This window comes from Siniperca chuatsi, linkage group LG10 (genome assembly GCF_020085105.1).
Source record: "Siniperca chuatsi isolate FFG_IHB_CAS linkage group LG10, ASM2008510v1, whole genome shotgun sequence".
NCBI lineage: Eukaryota > Metazoa > Chordata > Actinopteri > Centrarchiformes > Sinipercidae > Siniperca > Siniperca chuatsi.
This window is the reverse complement of record NC_058051.1, coordinates 24560154-24578463: the sequence shown is the minus strand read 5'-3', so window position 1 is coordinate 24578463 and position 18310 is coordinate 24560154. Positions and strand designations below refer to the sequence as shown.

Here is an 18310-nt window from a genome sequence, read left to right as displayed (position 1 = left end):
TTTAAGTATCTCGGGGTCTTGTTCACGAGTGAGGGACGGATGGAGCGTGAGATTGACAGGCGGATCGGTGCAGCGTCTGCAGTGATGCGGGCGCTGTATCGGACCGTTGTGGTAAAGAAGGAGCTGAGTCGAAAGACAAAGCTCTCGATTTACCGGTCAATCTACGCCCCTGCCCTCACCTATGGTCATGAGCTTTGGGTAGTGACCGAAAGGACAAGATCGCGGATACAAGCGGCCGAAATGGGCTTCCTCCGCCGAGTGGCTGGGCGCTCCCTTAGAGATAGGGTGAGGAGCTCAGTCACACGGGGAGCTCGAGTAGAGCCGCTGCTCCTCCACGTCGAGAGGAGCCAGCTGAGGTGGCTAGGGCATCTGATCCGGATGCCTCCTGGACGCCTCCCTGGGGAGGTGTTCTGGGCATGTCCCACCGGGAGGCGGCCCCGGGGAAGACCCAGGACACGCTGGAGGGACTATGTCTCTCGGCTGGCCTGGGAACGCCTCGGGATCCCCCCGGAGGAGCTGGAGGAAGTGTCTGGGGCGAAGGAAGTCTGGGAGTCCCTGCTTAGACTGCTGCCCCCGCGACCCGGCCCCGGATAAGCGGAAGAAGATGGATGGAAAGGCACAGGTGTAAATGGAATTTATCCATTTAGCTGCTTCAGTTTCAGGATCTTGGTATTGTGCATACTGGCTCACTGTCACACTGTTATGAAAAGCCTGGGACACTGGGGCAGAGCCATTGTTAATGTAATTAGTAACACTGTGCTTTTCCTGCCATGATATGTCAAAATGTCTACTGTGAAAAAAGCCTATCTTAGTTACTGTTATGAAGATTAATATTACAGAATATTCCGTTATTTTAATGAGATAATAGATACAATATTTGTAATGCTGTGTTTGTGTATTGTGGCTGCAGGTCAGCGACCAGCTCGTGGAGATCAATGGAGACAGTACAGCAGGGATGACCCACAGCCAGGCGGTTGAGCAGATCCGCAGAGGAGGCCACCGCATCCACCTGGTCCTCAAGAGAGGAAATGGATACGTGCCTGACTATGGTAAGACACAGTAGGAGGATTTATGAATATTTCAGGATGTTACCACAATGTGTTTATGGGGAAAATTATAAGCATACAAATATGAGATTTAAAAAATAAGACATTAAAAAATACTCATGTTTTGCATGCGATGCAATTGTCTTGGGTGTGTAATCTCCTTTCTTCTTCTTTTTCTGTGGGACTAATTCTTAAACTAAAACACGTTTTACCTTTTTCTTTTACCGTTTTTTCTTTTGTGGTGTTTCCCACCTCTTAACCCATCCACATCTGTGCTTCATTTGATCTTTTTTGCTTTTTACATTCCCGCACTACATTTTCCCTCTGGATTTGGCCTGTCTTGGTTTTCCTTGTTTCTTCTTCCAAACATTTCTCTCCTTTCTGCTCCACTCCTTGCTTTCTTGTCTTTTCCCTTTTCTCTCTCTCTCTCAGTGGAGCTCTCCAGTTTGTCTCTATGTATGACCAACTCCAAGCTAGGCGAGCCTTGCTTCTATGTCATTGGACGGACAGAGAATACGCGGTTGGTAATGGTTCCTGTTAGTTCTCCCATTTTCTGTCTCTCTACATTCCTCTACTCAGTCACCACTGCTGTCTTCACTTGTAGTGAAATATACCTTACAGCCTGTGTGTTGGATCTCCTCGTTATAAGATAATCTTGAATATCAACTTAAGTAATGGTGTAGAAATTTACAATATTATACTGATTTCTCAATTTAATTTCCCTCAGACCTACTTCTGAACAAACTTTGCCAGCTTCACAATTGTAAGCACACTGAATTATTTAACAAAGAGACTTGCATAATTACACTATTATGGAGCATACTGATAATCAGATGTGTGTCATATGTCTAATGATGAGTTGTCTGAAGGTTGCAATAAAATAGAAAAGCAGCTGTTGTTACACAAGCTGACTTAATGCACCTCAACAAAAAAACAAAAAAATAAACACTTTCTGGATTTCAGAACTCTTTAATAACAGAAAACATAATGCTCTCTGCCAGAGAATTTGCTCATCCTCCCTTTTACTTGCCTATTCACGCTGTTTTCGCCTCCTCTTTCCATCCCCTTCTCTCCATATAATGTGTGTCCAGGCCGTAAGCACAGAATCACCTCCCCCTCCCCCCTGCATCACCCCAAGGAGCAGGGTTTGGCTGCAGTAGACTCCACCGGGCGGAAGGGGCACAGCTCCAAGCAGAAGAGGAAAAGCAGGTCTTCGAATGGACGTGAGAGAGGGAAAGGGACGGAAAGGAGAAGGAGAAGACGGGGCACAGAGGGAGGAGGACGCTCAGATTTACAAAGCCCTATCTCTGAGCGAGGAGCGAGGTCTCGGGAAGCCGGTGACAGGAGGAGGAGAAATAGAGGGTCTCAGAGTTATGTTGATAGTGAGACGGAAAGCGGGACAGTGAGAGGAAGGAAAAGGGAGAGGGAGAGAGGGAGGAGCAAAAGCAGAGAGAGGAAAAGTAGAAGTGAGGAGAGGGTGGGGAGGGCAGAGGGGAAAGAGCCTGATCAAGAGGAAGAGCAGGAGGTACCTGCTGTTGAGGAGAGGGTGGAAGAAAGGATGGAGGAGGTGGAGGAGAGAGTCATTTCAGAGAGAGAAGAAAGTGAAGAGGATGTTTTCCTACCCATTCCAAGTCCTAACCAAAAGCTTCCCAGACCCAAACAAAACTGGGAGGTGGAGTATGATGAAAACTGGGGCATGGCAGCAGAGTACAGGGAACTGAGGAAAGAGAAGGAGCTGGAGATTGAGCAGGAGAGGTCATGGGATGATGACAAGGGTAGAAATAGAGAGACAGAGCTGAATGGGGATCAGAGAGACGACGATGCACAGAGCAGGCATGTCGAGAGGCGTTTAGCAAGCGTTGCTGTGATAGATCGGGTGTCACAGATAAAGCCCTTCTCCTTTCTCACCTCCACGCTGTCCGTCGAGCAGCTGGGGGACGATGAGTCAGAGTCTGGAGGCAGCCAATCTGACGACAGCGTGTCTGCTGCCAGCATCTCAGGCCTTTCTCTGGCCACCACAGAAGCTGGCGGGCGCGGGAGCGAGGTGCTGCCGGGCCCTTGGCTCACACCCAGCCAGCAGAGGGTGGCTCAGGTCGTAGAGGGGAACAGGCACCCCGGGAGGTGGACAGGGCAGGGAGGAGGAAGAAGTGCTGTCTCTTGACTTTTAACTGGAAGTAGAGCATGCAGCAGCTGAATGATACTGTATCAGATTCTGTCAGTCTCACACTGTTTTCTGCAGCTACCCACACTACCAACATTTTCTCTCAGTCACTTTGATATCTACAGTAGTATGAAGTCATATTCTTTGTGCCTTTTTACAGCAGACCTCTGGCTGATGTTAAATGTGTATCACATTTTAACTTGTAAATGACACCAACATGGTAAAGATATGTCTGTTTTTCTGGTGAACAACAAAGACATTGGGGGAGGGGGGTTCTGAGGCACTGTTGCTCTCATTATGTTTCACTCCTCTCCTTACATTTGCAGCATTTGTGAAAGATGTCTCCAGGACAACAAGGTGTTTCAGACACATTGGTTTAACCGACTTCCTATCTCTCACTCACCTCTCTGCTAAAGTAGCTTGAAGACAGAGATGCAGAGTGTCCTCTCTGAAGTACCCCCTACTGTACAAAGACTGCACCGACGTTCACTTATACCTCATGAATATACTGAGCAATAATAATGCAACTGTCTGAGACTATCGGCCATCCATTTCCACTGCGCCACGTCGATCTGGCCTGAGAGGAAACAGTGTAACATGTTTGTACAATATCCTCTTTGTTTTATGTGGCCTCGACTTGTAATGTTGTTCCATATAACTGAATAGTTGATTGTGATAATGCAAATCTCCTTTGACAGCAGGTGTGAAATCAATATTCTGTAAATATTTGTAGAGAAATAAATGACAGAACTTATTGTAAATACTATACTAACTGGAGCCAAGCCCTGATTTGTATTACTGTATTGTAATACATTATAAGTGTGTGTGTGTGTGTGTGTGTGTGTGTATATATATGTGTATATATATATATATGTATATATATATATATATATATATATATATATATATGAAAAAAATATATATGAATATATGCAGTATATCTATATATTACATACAACAGCTACCCATTCATACTATTTATTATTGTGATGAGAAATTACGTAAAAATTTGTATATTGCTTTCGTGAAGAGACACAGACTAGGAACTATATTGTACCTGTCCTATTGATAAATGAATGTTTTGTAATATGCTGCTTGAGTGTGGATAAGGATACTCTATGTTGTACCCTCCTTCAGAAGTCAGCAAAAGATGCCAAAAATATGCATCTGCTGTGCATATTTCAAGTACTGTTAATATTGTGTATGTGGGGTCAGAATAAAACCACTATCTAGATTCTAGAGAGTGCTGTGCACATCGTGCCACGTACAGTTGCCTTGGTAACATAAACCACTTTATCCTAACCACTGATTTTTCTTACTGTGAAAACCCTTTGCTCTGAGGTCTCTAATATGAGAGAGGGGTGGGCCATTTAGTCATTTCAGTCATGCCAAAAAAGGCACTTACTGTAAATCCACAAAAATTATAATCATAAGCCTCCGCGGAATCTGAGGTCAGTGTTGCGTCTAAGATGGCACATCATTATTGTTTTGCTCTCTTTTAAAAAAATTCTGTTATGAAAAAAAAAACCCAAGCTGAATGGATACTGTGAGATGTTATTTTTCTATGAAATTATCTTTTTTGAAATACTCAGGTTTTCAGATACTTTGCTCTAGATAAGCCATTAGGAAGAAAAGCTACAAAGTGACTTCACACCATTTTCACACCACAGAGTGGATTCATATTATTTAAATGTTAAAGCTATGTTATGTATGATTCTTTGTGGCAGCATTACGAGACGCAGACTGTTAAAGCTGTTCATTACCAGCCCATCATTATCTAAAGATTGAAGTGAAGTAATTCTTTCATTTGTACCCATTTTAAGCAAACCACAGAACTGAAATGAATTGCTCGGTGCACCCTGCCCATTTGTTTTTTTATTGTTGTGCAGAAATGGCAGTACAGTGACCAAACCAACATACTGTATTCCCCAACCAATGACCATACAGAGTAGCTTGATAGCCTCTATGTAAGACTTATTTTATAACGTTTGCTAATATTTTTTTTTTAGAATTTCATTTCCTAAGGGGGATTATATGGCTGAACTGTAAACACGTTCTAATAAAACTCCAAATAAACTGCTGAACCAATTTCCTCAGTGGTCATGCATGTCTTTCTTATTTTATTGCTTTTTTGAACACCAGAAGAGCCACAGTAATGGACAGCAGATGGCAGCAAAATTATAGGCTACAGTATATTTAGGAGAGATGGGATTTGACGTGATGAAGGTGAGTGTGTGTGTGTGTGTTGAGAGAGATTTGAGATTATTTTAAGGATCCCATAAAACAGGCTATATATTCAGAAAGAGGGTGCTGTGTGTGTGTGAGAGAGTACAAAATAAGAAATTCAATGATACACCAAGAGGGTAAAAATCTGATAATTTCCAACAGATCAATTATTAAACCTGCTTTTTGCGAGAACAGGGATTTAACATTTTGCATGCACGCTCACCACTCAATCTAATATTATACTGTACTGCCTATACTGTACAGCAGGGCAGCCTCACCTGTGTGAGATATGCTGTTATAACGAGAGAGAAGCGGGTGAATGTGTGTCTCAGTTCAGATATGAGCACTTAAGTGCTGCCACTAAAAATAACATCGCTCTGAGGCCTGCCTTTCTCTCATGTTGTCCTAAGCCGCATCCTTCTGTTCAAGTCAGCTCAGACGCAAGAAAAAAATATCACCGCAGTAATAACAGCGCTGCACTCACAGGATGTGGAGTCAGGAAGTGATGGACTTAAATAAGTGGACCTTAACTATTCAAACCACTTCAAATCAAGCTTACACATTTCTATTATAGAGAAATGTCGAACAGAGTACAATGTGGCACTTGTTGTCTTGCAGGCATTGCATTACAGTGAATAGTATTGTTTTCTACAAGTGCACTCCGGATTCATAGTCGCTCAACAGGGTTCCTGAAGTGTGGAAAGTTACAAAATGAGACTCCGATTGTACCTTCAAAATAAAATGTTATCTGTACACTTGGACACAGGGTCTTTCTTCTACAGAGACATATTCCCGCATAATGTGGATGAAAATGGACTTTATAAAATTGTATCTAGATATACCTCCAGCATTTGTTGAAAACTCTACATTATTTGTTGTATCCCTAAATTGTTTTTTCACCTTAATGATGAATATATGCTGCATAGAGTAATTTATGGGAAAATACTGTGAGCTGTGTGATTTAGGAACAGCGGGAAGTGAGACTCATTTTCTTTTGTATTATACATAATATGATTTAAAAGTGTCAGATTTGAATAAAATGGCTCAACAAGACCCTGGAATATTCTGGTACATAGATGTTTTAAAAATTGGAATGGCTGTTCAGTTTCAATGTGTTTAAGTTTTCTAACTTGTCTTAAATGGATTATTTAACTAGCCTACTATTTATTCGGATTTCTCCTGTTTAGTACAGTACATGTTTTGTCAGCAATGTATTAATCTTATTGTAGACACAAATGAAGATCTGAAAATGTGTTAATTATTGAAATTACTCAAATTGTTTTTGGTTTAATATTTGTTTGTTTTACTTTTTTAACTTTTTGAAGGCTGGTATTGGTTGAAAATGTGTACTGCAGCTCTGGATCTGGGTTAAATGCATTTCTGGTGTAAGACAATGCAGGCTGTATGCATGACACAATAATAAAAAAAACTTAATTTATTAATCAATTCACTTGCTATTTGGGTTTTCATTAATCTCTTCCTGCAAATGCATTCTTTGTTTTTCCCCTGCAGCCAACTATCGAACACTCACACCGTTTCTCTTTTATTTTGAAACTCTTGGCCGGAAGTCCGATATCATCATCGTGGCTGACTTGACAGCGATGCGCTCAGAGGAAAAGCCGCACGCACCGCTGCAGTTCAGACGCTCAAGGAGCGAAACCTCTGTGTTTCTGCACCAGCGCGAAGAAGACTCACCGCTACACTCCTGCGTGGATTACCGACCTGACACAACTGAAACTCGCCTCAGATAAGTAGGAAATAACCCAACCTGTTCGTTTAAATCGATTTCAGATCAGCGCCGAAAGCGGCAAACGCGAAAGTGCAGTTTAAAGATTTGGCACAGCCTACTATGAGACTTTCGGGCTGTCAGAAATATTCCGGATAGTTGTTGGTCCTTAAAAGGTGACACGTTTTTATCTCCAAGACCAGTGTTTATGAATGCGTGACGCGGAAGTAAAGCATGATTCTCGGATGAAAAAGCCCAGAGACACACACTTTGGGAACTAATGTGAATTTAAAGCACTAGGATGTAGTTCTGTCGGACCAGAGGGGAGGATTCGGACCTCAAGAATGAACTTAGTAAGCCACCTCTGCTTACTTTCTGTGCTATAAAGACACATAAAGCCATGGGTTGAAAGCGACGATGATAGACTGCGGGGATATTCTACGTGGGAGGGAGCAGAATTTTCTGTGTTATGTAATGATTGACAGTGCCTGATAATTAGTGGCAGATCATACATAGCATCACCGACCCATTACCCCTATCCCCCCCTTCCCCTGTATGTCGAGGAGGCTTAAGAGTGGTTGATGTATTTGAGATTCATAATGTTTTATAATGAACTAAAAGCTGAGCTCTTAAAGTTAATGAGCAGGATATGTCACAGGTCAGTGGATACATTTATATTCTACTTGTTCCTCTGTATATTATTTTGCTCAAGTTCATTATAGATCTTTAATCAGCCTCATTTAGCTAAAATACGTACCCCTATCACTCCCTCCCAGTCTCAGTCTGTTTTTAAATATTTTGCTTAATTAATTCATATTCATCATGATGCCCCAAACTCTTGACCCGCTCCATGCTGATTTGGCAAGGTCTTTCAAAATGACTGTGACTTCAGGAAATCAGACAATCAACAGTGTCTTGAGCTTCTTTTTGAGCTTTGAACTCTTTTCTCGGCATTGCAGCGTATTTAATGGCTATTAAGATGCTATAATGCTCATTTCTGCCCTCAGATTTGGGGATATGTAGTCATTCTGAACTTCTCAACATCTTAATATCTGTGACTTCCTGTTTCTGGACATCTGAAGCCATCTTCAATAGAGCCTTCGTTGGTCCCTCCCTCCCCCCCACTCATCAGGGCTGGTGGGGGGGGTGGATCTCGGCCCCACGGGGTCGAAACTGTGGTGGTGGCTGGTGGTGGTCATACCCCTAGAGGCAGGGCTCCCACCATGGAGACCAGCCCAGAAAGCCCCAACCGGGCAGTGGAGTACCTCCTGGAGCTCAACAACATCATCGAGAGCCAGGCCAAGCTCCTGGAGACCCAGCGCCGGCGCATCGAGGAGCTGGAGGGCCAGCTGGACCGGGTAAGCCAAGAGAACCAGGACCTGAGGCAGGAACGCAGCCCACGGACGCCTGGTTCGGACACCCCCGAGCAGAACCACAACCACAGCCAGCCTCTGTCCCTCCCCATCCATCATGGCAGTGGTGGTGGCGGCAGCAGCGGGAACGGTAACACCTCGGCAGCTCAGGCGAAACCTGGATCAGCACCAACTGCAGGGCCCAGCAGGGAGAGGAGGACCCACACCAGGCTGACCCGAGGTCTCTCCTGCGGGTCCTCCACCACCGAGCGAGACCGGCTTGAGCGCACCGACAGCACAGACACCAACGCCAGTTCCACCATACGTAGAAAGTAAGTTCTTCTCTAACACAGAAGCCTCCTCTATTGGTTTGATCTTCCACCAATGAATGATGAGCATGGCTTCATGTCATATTACAGGAATGTCAGTGATATTGACCAGGTTGCTCTAATTGTAGTGATGACCACAGTCTGCATAACATCCAATGTGACAGAACATTTACATGCTAAGCCCACATAATGACAGGCTGCAGCCTTTCTAGTCATCAGAGATAATCCTCAATGAGACTAAACCTAAGAAGGGATTTTTTAATACACCACCATGAGGAAATATGCAGAGTACTGGAGGATTATGGGTAGAGTGATAAGTGCTCTAGGTGTCCATTTCATCATGCTGTGTGTGATTTTGCTTGCAGAGAGTTTGATTTGTGTAATGATCACAGTCTATTATGTGAGGTGCGTAGGAGTTGCATAGTAGTGTGCTGAGGAAAACTCGAATCCAGGCAGGAGGGTTATGGGTGATCTGAACTTTCTGAACCAGTGAAGCCCTTCGGTATGAAAAATCCACCCACCTTTTGCTAAAAGTGTGTTTTTCTTTTCCTCTTCACTCTGAACTGTAGGCAGTTTTTTTTTTCTCCCCCAAACTCAAGGCTGACCCGAGTGCTGCAAACACAGCTTTGGCAAACAGCAAGTGCATCTGTCCTCGCTTTTACTTAACCACGCACGCACACACACACACACACACACACAGATAAAGTCGGCTTTTGTTCCGGAAGCATTAAGCTTTATGAGTAGGCAGCAATTCATTTGAAAAAGTACACAGTGAAATATATTGTTGCAGTCTTATTGACAGAAACCATTGGTCTTTGTGCATATGATAACATTCTCTATCATCTCAGTAATTATTACTGGATTTTGCTCACTATCTGTTTTCTTATGGTCCCAATCCGCTTATAAATGATTGATTCAGACTTGACCAAATCCCTTATCGATTGGAGTTGTCTTTTCCTCCACTGTGCCTCTCTGGCCCCCCTCCCCTCATCCCTGTGGGTGACTTAGTCATTAGACAGAAGCACATATTAGTTATTTATGTAGGTGTTAAATGCAGTGATGGATTGCAAATGTAGATCTTGCTGATCCTGCCTTGTTAATTGCCTGTAGTGGTTGTAGCTGACTTTGGATCCAGGCTCAGACAAGCGTATCATATGAAGTGTCACATTTAATAAAGAGTCACCCACATAGTAGAGCCATATTGTCCCTGTCTGGCTGTGACTCAGCCTAACCCAAAACTGGCCTATTAGCTTAGGTCAGCAACAAAACCCTCTCCTCTCATAATGGATCAGATACGAACATGCATTTCTTCATCGTCAGTGCCCGTGACACTCTAAATATGGCTCAAATCAGAGGAAGAGGCAGAAGGAAGATGTGGGAGAGGAGAAACATGACAAGGGGGAGGAAAGTGACTGGGCGACCTTAGTCAGCGTGCCTCAGTCTAAAAGAGAAAAGGTGGAACACACACACTGATTTGCCATCTGTCAACAGAGTGTCTAAGAGAGGGAGGGAGAGAGGAGAGGGGAGTCTGGGCCAGAAAAGGCAAGGCTCAGAGAGCTGCCTTTGTTTTTGTCCAATTAGTTTTTGTTCCTCCTGTAGGAGTCCTCATCTCTGCCCTGTGCTCTCTGTGCCTCACGCAACAATTTTGATTCCGGACAAGGAAACTGAATAAACTGTCCCCATTTTTTTAGGCATGCGTGCAGCAACTGCATCAAATCAAAAGTCGCTCCTCTCCTCTTCTTTCTCCCAGCGGCACGCTGTAAACAGCTGTCCCAAATGCTACCCTATTTTGTTCCTCTCCTCCTGTTAATGGCAGTGTGAACAATGTGAGTCTGAGGCCTTGGGGTGAAATGATTTTTGAAGTCCCTCCTCCAAGAAGCAGCGGGGTTGAGGGCATCGCCACAGCTCACTGTGAGCGCGGCAGATGTTTTTTTTGTTGTTATTTTGGGAGAGGTCATGCAAGTGCATTTTGTATGAGCCTATGTGTGTGTGTGTGTGTGCGTGTATCTTTATATAATGTATGTGCTAGTGTGAGTGCACGAAAATGTGAGAAAGAGGGAGGGAGGTCCACACAGAGTGCATGAGAGATTAATTAGTGTGACCAGAGTATAATTACCACTAGCCCAGGGGTGATAATTACTGCTGTGCGTATATATGTGTGTGTGTGTGTGTGTGTGTGTGTGTTTTTGATGTGTCTTTTTTGTGAGTGTGTGAGTGCATTGTAAGATCTAACCTGGGATGTCCACTATTAGACAACTAATGTGACCCTGCAGTCTGCCATACAGGCTGTCATGTTATGATGATGTGACAGTTCTCGCTGCATGGGTGAGAGATTGTGCCCTTCATTATGTGCTACATACATGGAGCTGTCCTCATAAGGCTCACAGGATGAGAAGCAGGGGCAGCTAGAAGTCCTGGCAACAGCCCCAGTGGTGCTGATACTCAGAGCGGTATTATGTTATATAACGGCAAAAAAGAAAAGAGGACCCAAGCTATCTTTTCCCTTCTTCAATTCACTTCACTGTCACAGTGAGAGTGTTCAGAAGCTCTAAAGAGCCCTGTGAAGGTGCTTGTGTCTCTGCTTGTCTCTCTATTCCATCATCCCTCCCATCTATCTTCCTCTCCACACAGGGCATTGTGGGCATGTGCTCTACTTTCTCTGAAATTAATTCTGTTTGGGGAATATGGAGAACGGTAATGGACTTTTGTTTCAGAAGGAGCTTAATTTGCTAATTTTGTAAAGCTCTACTACACATAACCCCATCTCCTTTACAACCCCCACTCCACCCCTTCTCTCTCTCTCTCTTTCACATACCCACGTACACACACTCACTCTCTCACCCTCGCTCTTTCTGTTTCCCACTGCTGCAGATATGACTCAGAGAAGCTGCAGAAATTACTTTTGTGCAATTCTCTTTCTGTTCCCATCTTTTTCCTGCTATGAACTGAAGCACAGTTATTGTTCCTGATTAGGTCGGGATTGAATATTCTTTCTTTTCACTAATAATAAGTTCATAATATGTGGTAATTTGGGGGCATTTTGAGCAGTATTTTACATCTTATAGGAGCTAAGATAGTGCAGATACAAGTTAGAGAAATGAACTGGCCCCAGGCAAATGTGTGGGTAAGCTCAGCTGAGCCTGTACTGACCTGCCCAAACAGTCTGTGTGATGTGATGGGAGGTAATCTATTCTCTCTGGACTCAGTGAGTTTCTAGAAGAAATACAATGAAGCTGCAGCTGCCGTTTTTTCGAGAACTCAAAATTCTCACTCTCCCTTATATTTTCTATTTCAGGATACGTAGTGGATTAAACATTGTTTAATTTTGGCCTAAATTAAAATATCGCAACAGCGCTAATGATTACTGTGATGCAGTTTAGCTTGACGTAAATTTAAATGATGGATGTATGTGTGTGGGAGGCATGTGTATGTGGGTGGTGTTTTTTTGCCGTCGCCATTTCTGAGTGCAGTGAGTGTTCATGGCTTTGTACATTGTGTGCAAATGAAAAATCATTTATATTTAGTCATATGTTGCTCAAGAGTCATGAGGATACATATTTTCAAGTATCAGTGGCCCAATGAAAAGTAAGTGCCTGCATTTCATCCCCAGAGTAGACTGACCAATGACCATGACTCTCTCGGCAGATGGTCATATTCAGCACAATGGGTCACTCAGGATTTTACGCTTAACGCACAAACTCTAGTTTATTCATTAAATTGCACATTACACGTAAAGTTGGATTTTATATGTTACGGTGGTGTCACGTTTCACCCTTTTTGAACAGTTTCTTCGCAGCCTATATTGCCTTGTACAGTTACATTATACAGAAACAACTAGATGTGGCAAGAGAAACAGCAGATATCATGTCAGCAGACAGACAGATGGGCTATGTGACAGGATAAAAACTCATGGTGAATTGTCCAGTTTACCATCTACTAAACTAAAAAGTCTCAGGCAGCATATCGTTATACGCCTAGACACATGACCTTGCCTCTGTCATTCATATTCCATACCCGTCTACAATTATTTTATTTTTCATTCACCCTCTATCTGCGTATACCATCATGCCTGACTTTCTTGAAATGGTAAGGAGACAAATTAATATCTGTGATTAGCGGGAGTGTTGTGAGAAATATAGTTGCTGTGGAAACTGTAAACCTGTCCTCAAGGCAGTTACAATATTGCATTTCCGTCCACCCGTCCTCCTTCCTTCCACCTCCAACTCCCGTCACCTATCCAGAGGTGGCAGGGAAGGGCAGCTAAATATCCTTATCCCGACACAACCTCCTCCCCTTTCCCTCCCCCTCTTGCCCCCCGTCAGTTTGAAGCAGCCTCTTATGCTTTGTTTTAAATGGCAGCTGTGTACAGATAACAGTTGTGTCCGGACAACAGCTGTGGTAAATTAGCACAGAGATTAGCAGTCTTGCTTTGTTATTAGCGAGGAGGGCAGCGTTTGATTAACACAGGTGCACTTCCATCTTTCCCAGTTGCTACTATAACTTTATTCATTGTCTTTCCCATTCAAATGCAATAAGTAGCACTTTTGAGGCGGGATGTTTGTCAAACACTCATGCACACGTTCTGTGGAGCAGAATAGGAAGACTGGTTACCGTGGGAACGCTGTGAGCTCTTCTGCGAGGAACTCTGTGGGCGAGAGACACAGAAAAGAGAGATGGAGAGAAGTGAAGAGAGGGTAGGAGTGGGAGCAGGAGCAGGGTGAAAGACAGAAGCAGGATTGAATGATGGCTTGATGGGGATGGAGGAGACGTATTGAAGACAGATGAGTGCTGCGACGTTTTATTTATCACAGGTTACAGGCTCTCTTTCGTTGGAAAGTTGAGATGTGGTTTCTCTTGCCGGCAACTACAGACAATTAGTTATGCTTTATGACCAAGATCTGTTTCAGACTTTACAGAATATCCCTTTGGTGATCTGCAGGGATATCACTTTCTTGAATTACTCCCCCTGTGTCTCCCACATCAGATTTAAATGAAGTCTAATTGTTCCTCATTTGGGTGAATCATGTCCAATTCAAACACACCTATACACAAGCACTCACACACGTGCACGCAAACTCACAGGGTACAGCAGGTGCCTGGTGTGCGTAGTTGAGTCGTAACTGTAACTGTGCCCCTCCTTGTCAGTGCTTTCGTTTGGCACTCAACGCCAAACGCCCACACAGGCAGTCCGCACTGTTGCCAAGCAGCAGGAGACTCAAGCTCACAGTGGACGAGGGGAGGGGGTTGGTTTGGAAGTTGGGGGTGTGTGTGTGGGGGCTACAACGCAGCGTGTGTGGTTATCAAACGTCTGTGTTTGTCAGCAGGAGTCAGGCGGGTCGCACGCTGGAGGTGGGATGACGCAGTGCGCTCCCACACTCTAATTTCATAGACAATGGCGGGGGGGGGTTAAAGCACAATTTGAAGTGGGTCGTACCATTGGACGGACAGATTATACCCCACAAAAGCTGTGTGGATGGAAATGGAAGTGCTCTCTGACCGTGGGGCTGCTTTACGAAACAGTTGTTGTGGTGTGTAAGCGTACATAAAAAAAAAAGCCTGCCACAACAGTGCTGGTGATGCCTTCCTGTGATTGCCGCATGTGAGCCTTGCTCCCACTCTCCTCGCTCATCTATACATAGACTCACCTACACGCTGACACCCCCATGCCGCTGCACAGGTTAGAGGGAACAGTGATTCCAGCAACAAACATCACTCCACATCCTGTTTCCATTTCACATTCCTCCTCCCCTCTCCGTCCTTCTTCCCTCCATTCCTCCTCTCTTGATTATTTTCACCCTTGCCGTCCTCCGTATTCAACCTCTCCCACTCTCATGTAGCTCGCTCTCCTCCCACTCTTCTTCCTGCCTCTAGCCTCTGTCAACTCACCGCTTTAAATACACGCCACCTCACACACTGTCCCAATGTACCACTTTTTCTTTTACTTCCTGTGTCCTCTCCGCTCTTCACTAATATCTTTTGACCTGTGATGTGTTGATTCATATCTTGTTCTCTTGTGTTTATCTTGTTATTCTGTGTGCACCTCTTAATGACAGAATGAGAGATGTACACATACTAAAGAATGTGTGTGGGTAGTATGTGTGTTTTGTTTTTCTATGGAGGAGTAGAAGAAAGGACGATTGAGGCATAGTGTGTGTCTGTCTTTTTTTTATGGTGCTCAGGGATTCAGGCATAACTGCTCATGAAGCAAAAATCAGATCATAGATGAGCCTGTCAGCACTTGCCACACTGGGGATACTCTAACAGGAGGCATTAGTTACCGCTGGTAAAATACAAATCTTGGCAGTGCAAGTCCACACACTGTGTACAAGCATGGCTCAGGCTTACATAACAGCACCTCGGCCTCTCTTCACATCTCCATCCAAAGCTGAAGAGGTCAACAGGTTCATTTGTTCAGAATATCTCGTTTCTCTGTGTTCATCTTGTCAGGATATTTGGCTATATTAAATAGGAATGAACAAGGCGCTCTTGTTCCACACTCTGCTGTTAAAACAGCCATTGACAGATAATTCTCATGTAATTGGAACTTTTTATCATTTGCACTAAGTGAACAAGGGCTCAACCTACATGATTATATCCTTAAACACTCATTTGTACCACTCTCGTTCCCCTCTGGTTAAAAAACCCTTAAACTCTTGCTAACAGCCCTGCTCAGTGTACTAGACTTGTGTCTTCTTTGACCCTGCCAACATTTGAAAGGCAGAGTCAATTTGAAATCCTGTCACACATGAATTGTGTTTCAGTTTATGTAATCAGTAGGATTAAAGGGTAAGGCTGGTGATAGGCCTATGTATATTTTTTATTGTTAAGAAATCCCATGAAAAGAATAAAACCAACAGTGCATTAGTCCGTCTCTCAATATTTCCAACTTCCCTACCTCTGTCTGTGGCTCTCAGCCCTGAGCCCATTTGTTCCTTCAGAAGATGAATCTTTAAACCTGCAATAACATAACACCATTTTTTGGCGACTTGGGGGCAGCAAAAACAAGTTGTGAACACAACACTGACATATACATTTTAAGTTGATATGGCGAACTTGTTATCAGACAGTTGCTTAGTTACACATCCAGCATTTACAGAGCAACATTAATATCCATTTGGAGTCGTGTGTGGCCACCTGATGAATGTTAAGTCCAATATCCACTCTCTTTTAGCTCTGTTTTTGGTCTCTACCAACTCCTGAAGAAAAATGTCTGGCTCTTTAGCTGCTAAATGCTCCACTATGTTCCCCAGCTAGTCGCTAACTGTGTCTGTCTGCTGTTTGGTGCTGAGTAGCTAGTGTACAGTGGGTTTTTAGAGCTTTTCAGCAGCCGGCTGCAGCCAAAAACGTTATGAGAGCAGTGATAGTGAACCAAAACAGTAACTTTGTGGCCGTACAACTAAACAATGAGCTGAAACTCTCTATAAAGCTCTGTAAAGCCGAGGTGAGCTGCAGATTCAGGTGATAATTTGCTCTAGGTTCATCATTACGAGCAACCCTTTTCACAATGTAACATGGTTTTCACATTGTCATTTGATACATATAGAAAATTGATTATAGCCACTGTAAGAAATGGTCACAAGATTACAATTTCAAATTTTAAAAAAGGCTTAGTAATTTCCTAAAACAGCTGGGCACTGTAGTTTTTAGCAGACATTAAGACTGAGCTACTTGTGGGTCCCTTAGCATTAAACAGACACCTGAACGCAGCGTACTGGTAACATCTTTTATTGAATCCATCACTCACACAATATATACAAAGTCTCAAACTTGCATCCCCACACCTCTGATTGCTGTTTCTCAGTGACCACCCTTATGCTGCTCCACCATATCTCCAGCACGGCTTGTGTGTGAGCATCCCCAGAACCAGCACGCTACTGCTTTTAAAGGATTATTAGCATAATTAGTCCAACAAGTCACAGCTGTGACAATTAGCGCTTCCTGACACTGCTCACCTGAGCCACTCCCCCATCTCTCCCTCTGCAGCTGACTGCTTAACCACGCCCACCTCCACATACTCAAACAGAAGTAAATACTGTATTTGTAGGGAACTATTTTCAGCAACGGATTTCGTGCGTTAGTGAGAATTTACGGCAGCAGGAGGATGTATGTGGGTTTGACTCAAAATAAATTACAATGCCTATGTTCATGCTAATGAAGCAACATATTACACAGTGCAAGTGTGGCTCATTGATGTGTTTTTAATAGTTTTTTCACAACAATGGGGCTCTATGGCACAGATGACAATGAGCTGTAAGAGACTGGCTACACAGTCAAAATTTGTAAGTGGGATTAATTCATGGTTAATTTGTCTTTTCATGGGATTAATTGACAATAAGAAAAATATAGCAGCAAACTTATCCTTTAACAGAATTGCTTGTAGCTTCTAATACAATGAGGTGTCTTTGATGCAACCATTGTTTTTCAAGTGAATAACACATTCCGAAATTCAGTTTAGTAGCCTCGTCTTACACAGCTGGCCAAAAAACAAGATGGTAAACTACAGTGAACTGCTTAAGTGTTGCAGAATCTCACTTCCTTTCTCACTCTCTTTGCTGTATCTCGCCTTCGTCCCTGTGCCTCTCTGAGAGTGTTTCCATTCTAAAATGACAGGGACTGCATGTCCTTGACAGCAGCTGGCCCCAGTGAGAAACCAGCCATTTACATGCTAATCTCAACCACTGCTTACTCTTCAGCTGCTCAATCACAATCTGCAGATGGAACATCTCTTATTCTTGCCAGAGTAGAGGGGTAGCAGAGAGGCTTTTGTGTTATATGTGCACTTTTGCATGCATTAGAGAAAGTGGTTTTGCATTTTCATATAGGATGATCCACAGAAGATCTCCACTGCAGACCAGTATAGAGCTTTATATAATCCATCAGAGTGGTTGGAGTTTTTCCACATTTAACAACTCGGGTTTGAGAATTTCTACATGTTTCTTTCTTAAACATTGACCTTGAACTGCACATTCCTTACACTTTAACACGCCTGTAGCCTATCTGCTGGGAGTTGATTTCAACAAAAACTTGTGGCGTTTGTGAGGGTGCGTCTCTCAAAAGATGTTAGTCACCTTGCTGTTGTCAGAGTCTGTAGAAGTTGTCACACATCTGCCTCTCTTTTCTCCTTTTAAATGTGTCATTTCTTGTACTACCATTGCCGCTCTATGATTTGTCACTATCAGTGTTCAGCTTCAGTGCTCTCTTTCTCTCCTTCTTTCTGTCTCTCTTTCTGCTTTGGCGCTGACTGTTTGTGTGTCTGTTTCTCTGTTTTCTCTATGTCTCTGTGTGTGTGTCGTCCGTCTCTGGTCCTTCCTGTCAGTGTCCGGCCGTCGTCTATCTCAGGGCAGCCCATCTCGGCTCCCAACACCCCTACGGCAACGGGCAGCGCTGCCTATACCGCTCTGTTCCCCACCAGTCTGACTGTTCACAGCTTCATCAGTCTCCATCAGTACTGCTGCCCCTCTACTGACCAA

General features: G+C 43.7%; 3 protein-coding genes across 6 annotated transcripts in view; all 3 read left to right on the top strand.

Annotated features, from left to right (window-relative positions):
* LOC122882952 (membrane-associated guanylate kinase, WW and PDZ domain-containing protein 2-like) overlaps nucleotides 1–2275 on the top strand; it is a 36836-nt gene extending 34561 nt beyond the window's left edge. The window contains exons 16-18 of one of the 2 annotated variants that reach the window (XM_044210947.1): nucleotides 911–1049; nucleotides 1479–1566; nucleotides 2138–2275. In XM_044210947.1, the coding sequence (XP_044066882.1) occupies nucleotides 911–1049; nucleotides 1479–1566; nucleotides 2138–2144 (234 nt within the window). In that variant the 3' untranslated portion in view covers nucleotides 2145–2275. Of the gene's footprint in view, nucleotides 1–910; nucleotides 1050–1478; nucleotides 1583–2137 lie in introns of both variants that reach the window. The other variant, XM_044210946.1, reaches the window with a different exon arrangement.
* LOC122882955 lies at nucleotides 2043–5299 on the top strand. Its single transcript, XM_044210951.1, has one exon. The coding sequence runs from the start codon at nucleotides 2605–2607 to the stop codon at nucleotides 3205–3207; it is 603 nt and encodes a 200-aa protein (XP_044066886.1). The 5' UTR covers nucleotides 2043–2604; the 3' UTR covers nucleotides 3208–5299.
* A 1727-nt stretch (nucleotides 5300–7026) lies between these two features.
* Nucleotides 7027–18310, top strand: part of iqsec2b (IQ motif and Sec7 domain ArfGEF 2b) — a 28481-nt gene continuing 17197 nt past the window's right edge. For 2 of the 3 annotated variants that reach the window (XM_044211047.1, XM_044211050.1), the window contains exon 1: nucleotides 7027–8843. In XM_044211047.1, coding sequence (XP_044066982.1) covers nucleotides 8383–8843 — 461 coding nt within the window. In that variant the 5' untranslated portion in view covers nucleotides 7027–8382. The remainder of the gene's footprint in view (nucleotides 8844–18310) is intronic. The other variant, XM_044211046.1, reaches the window with a different exon arrangement.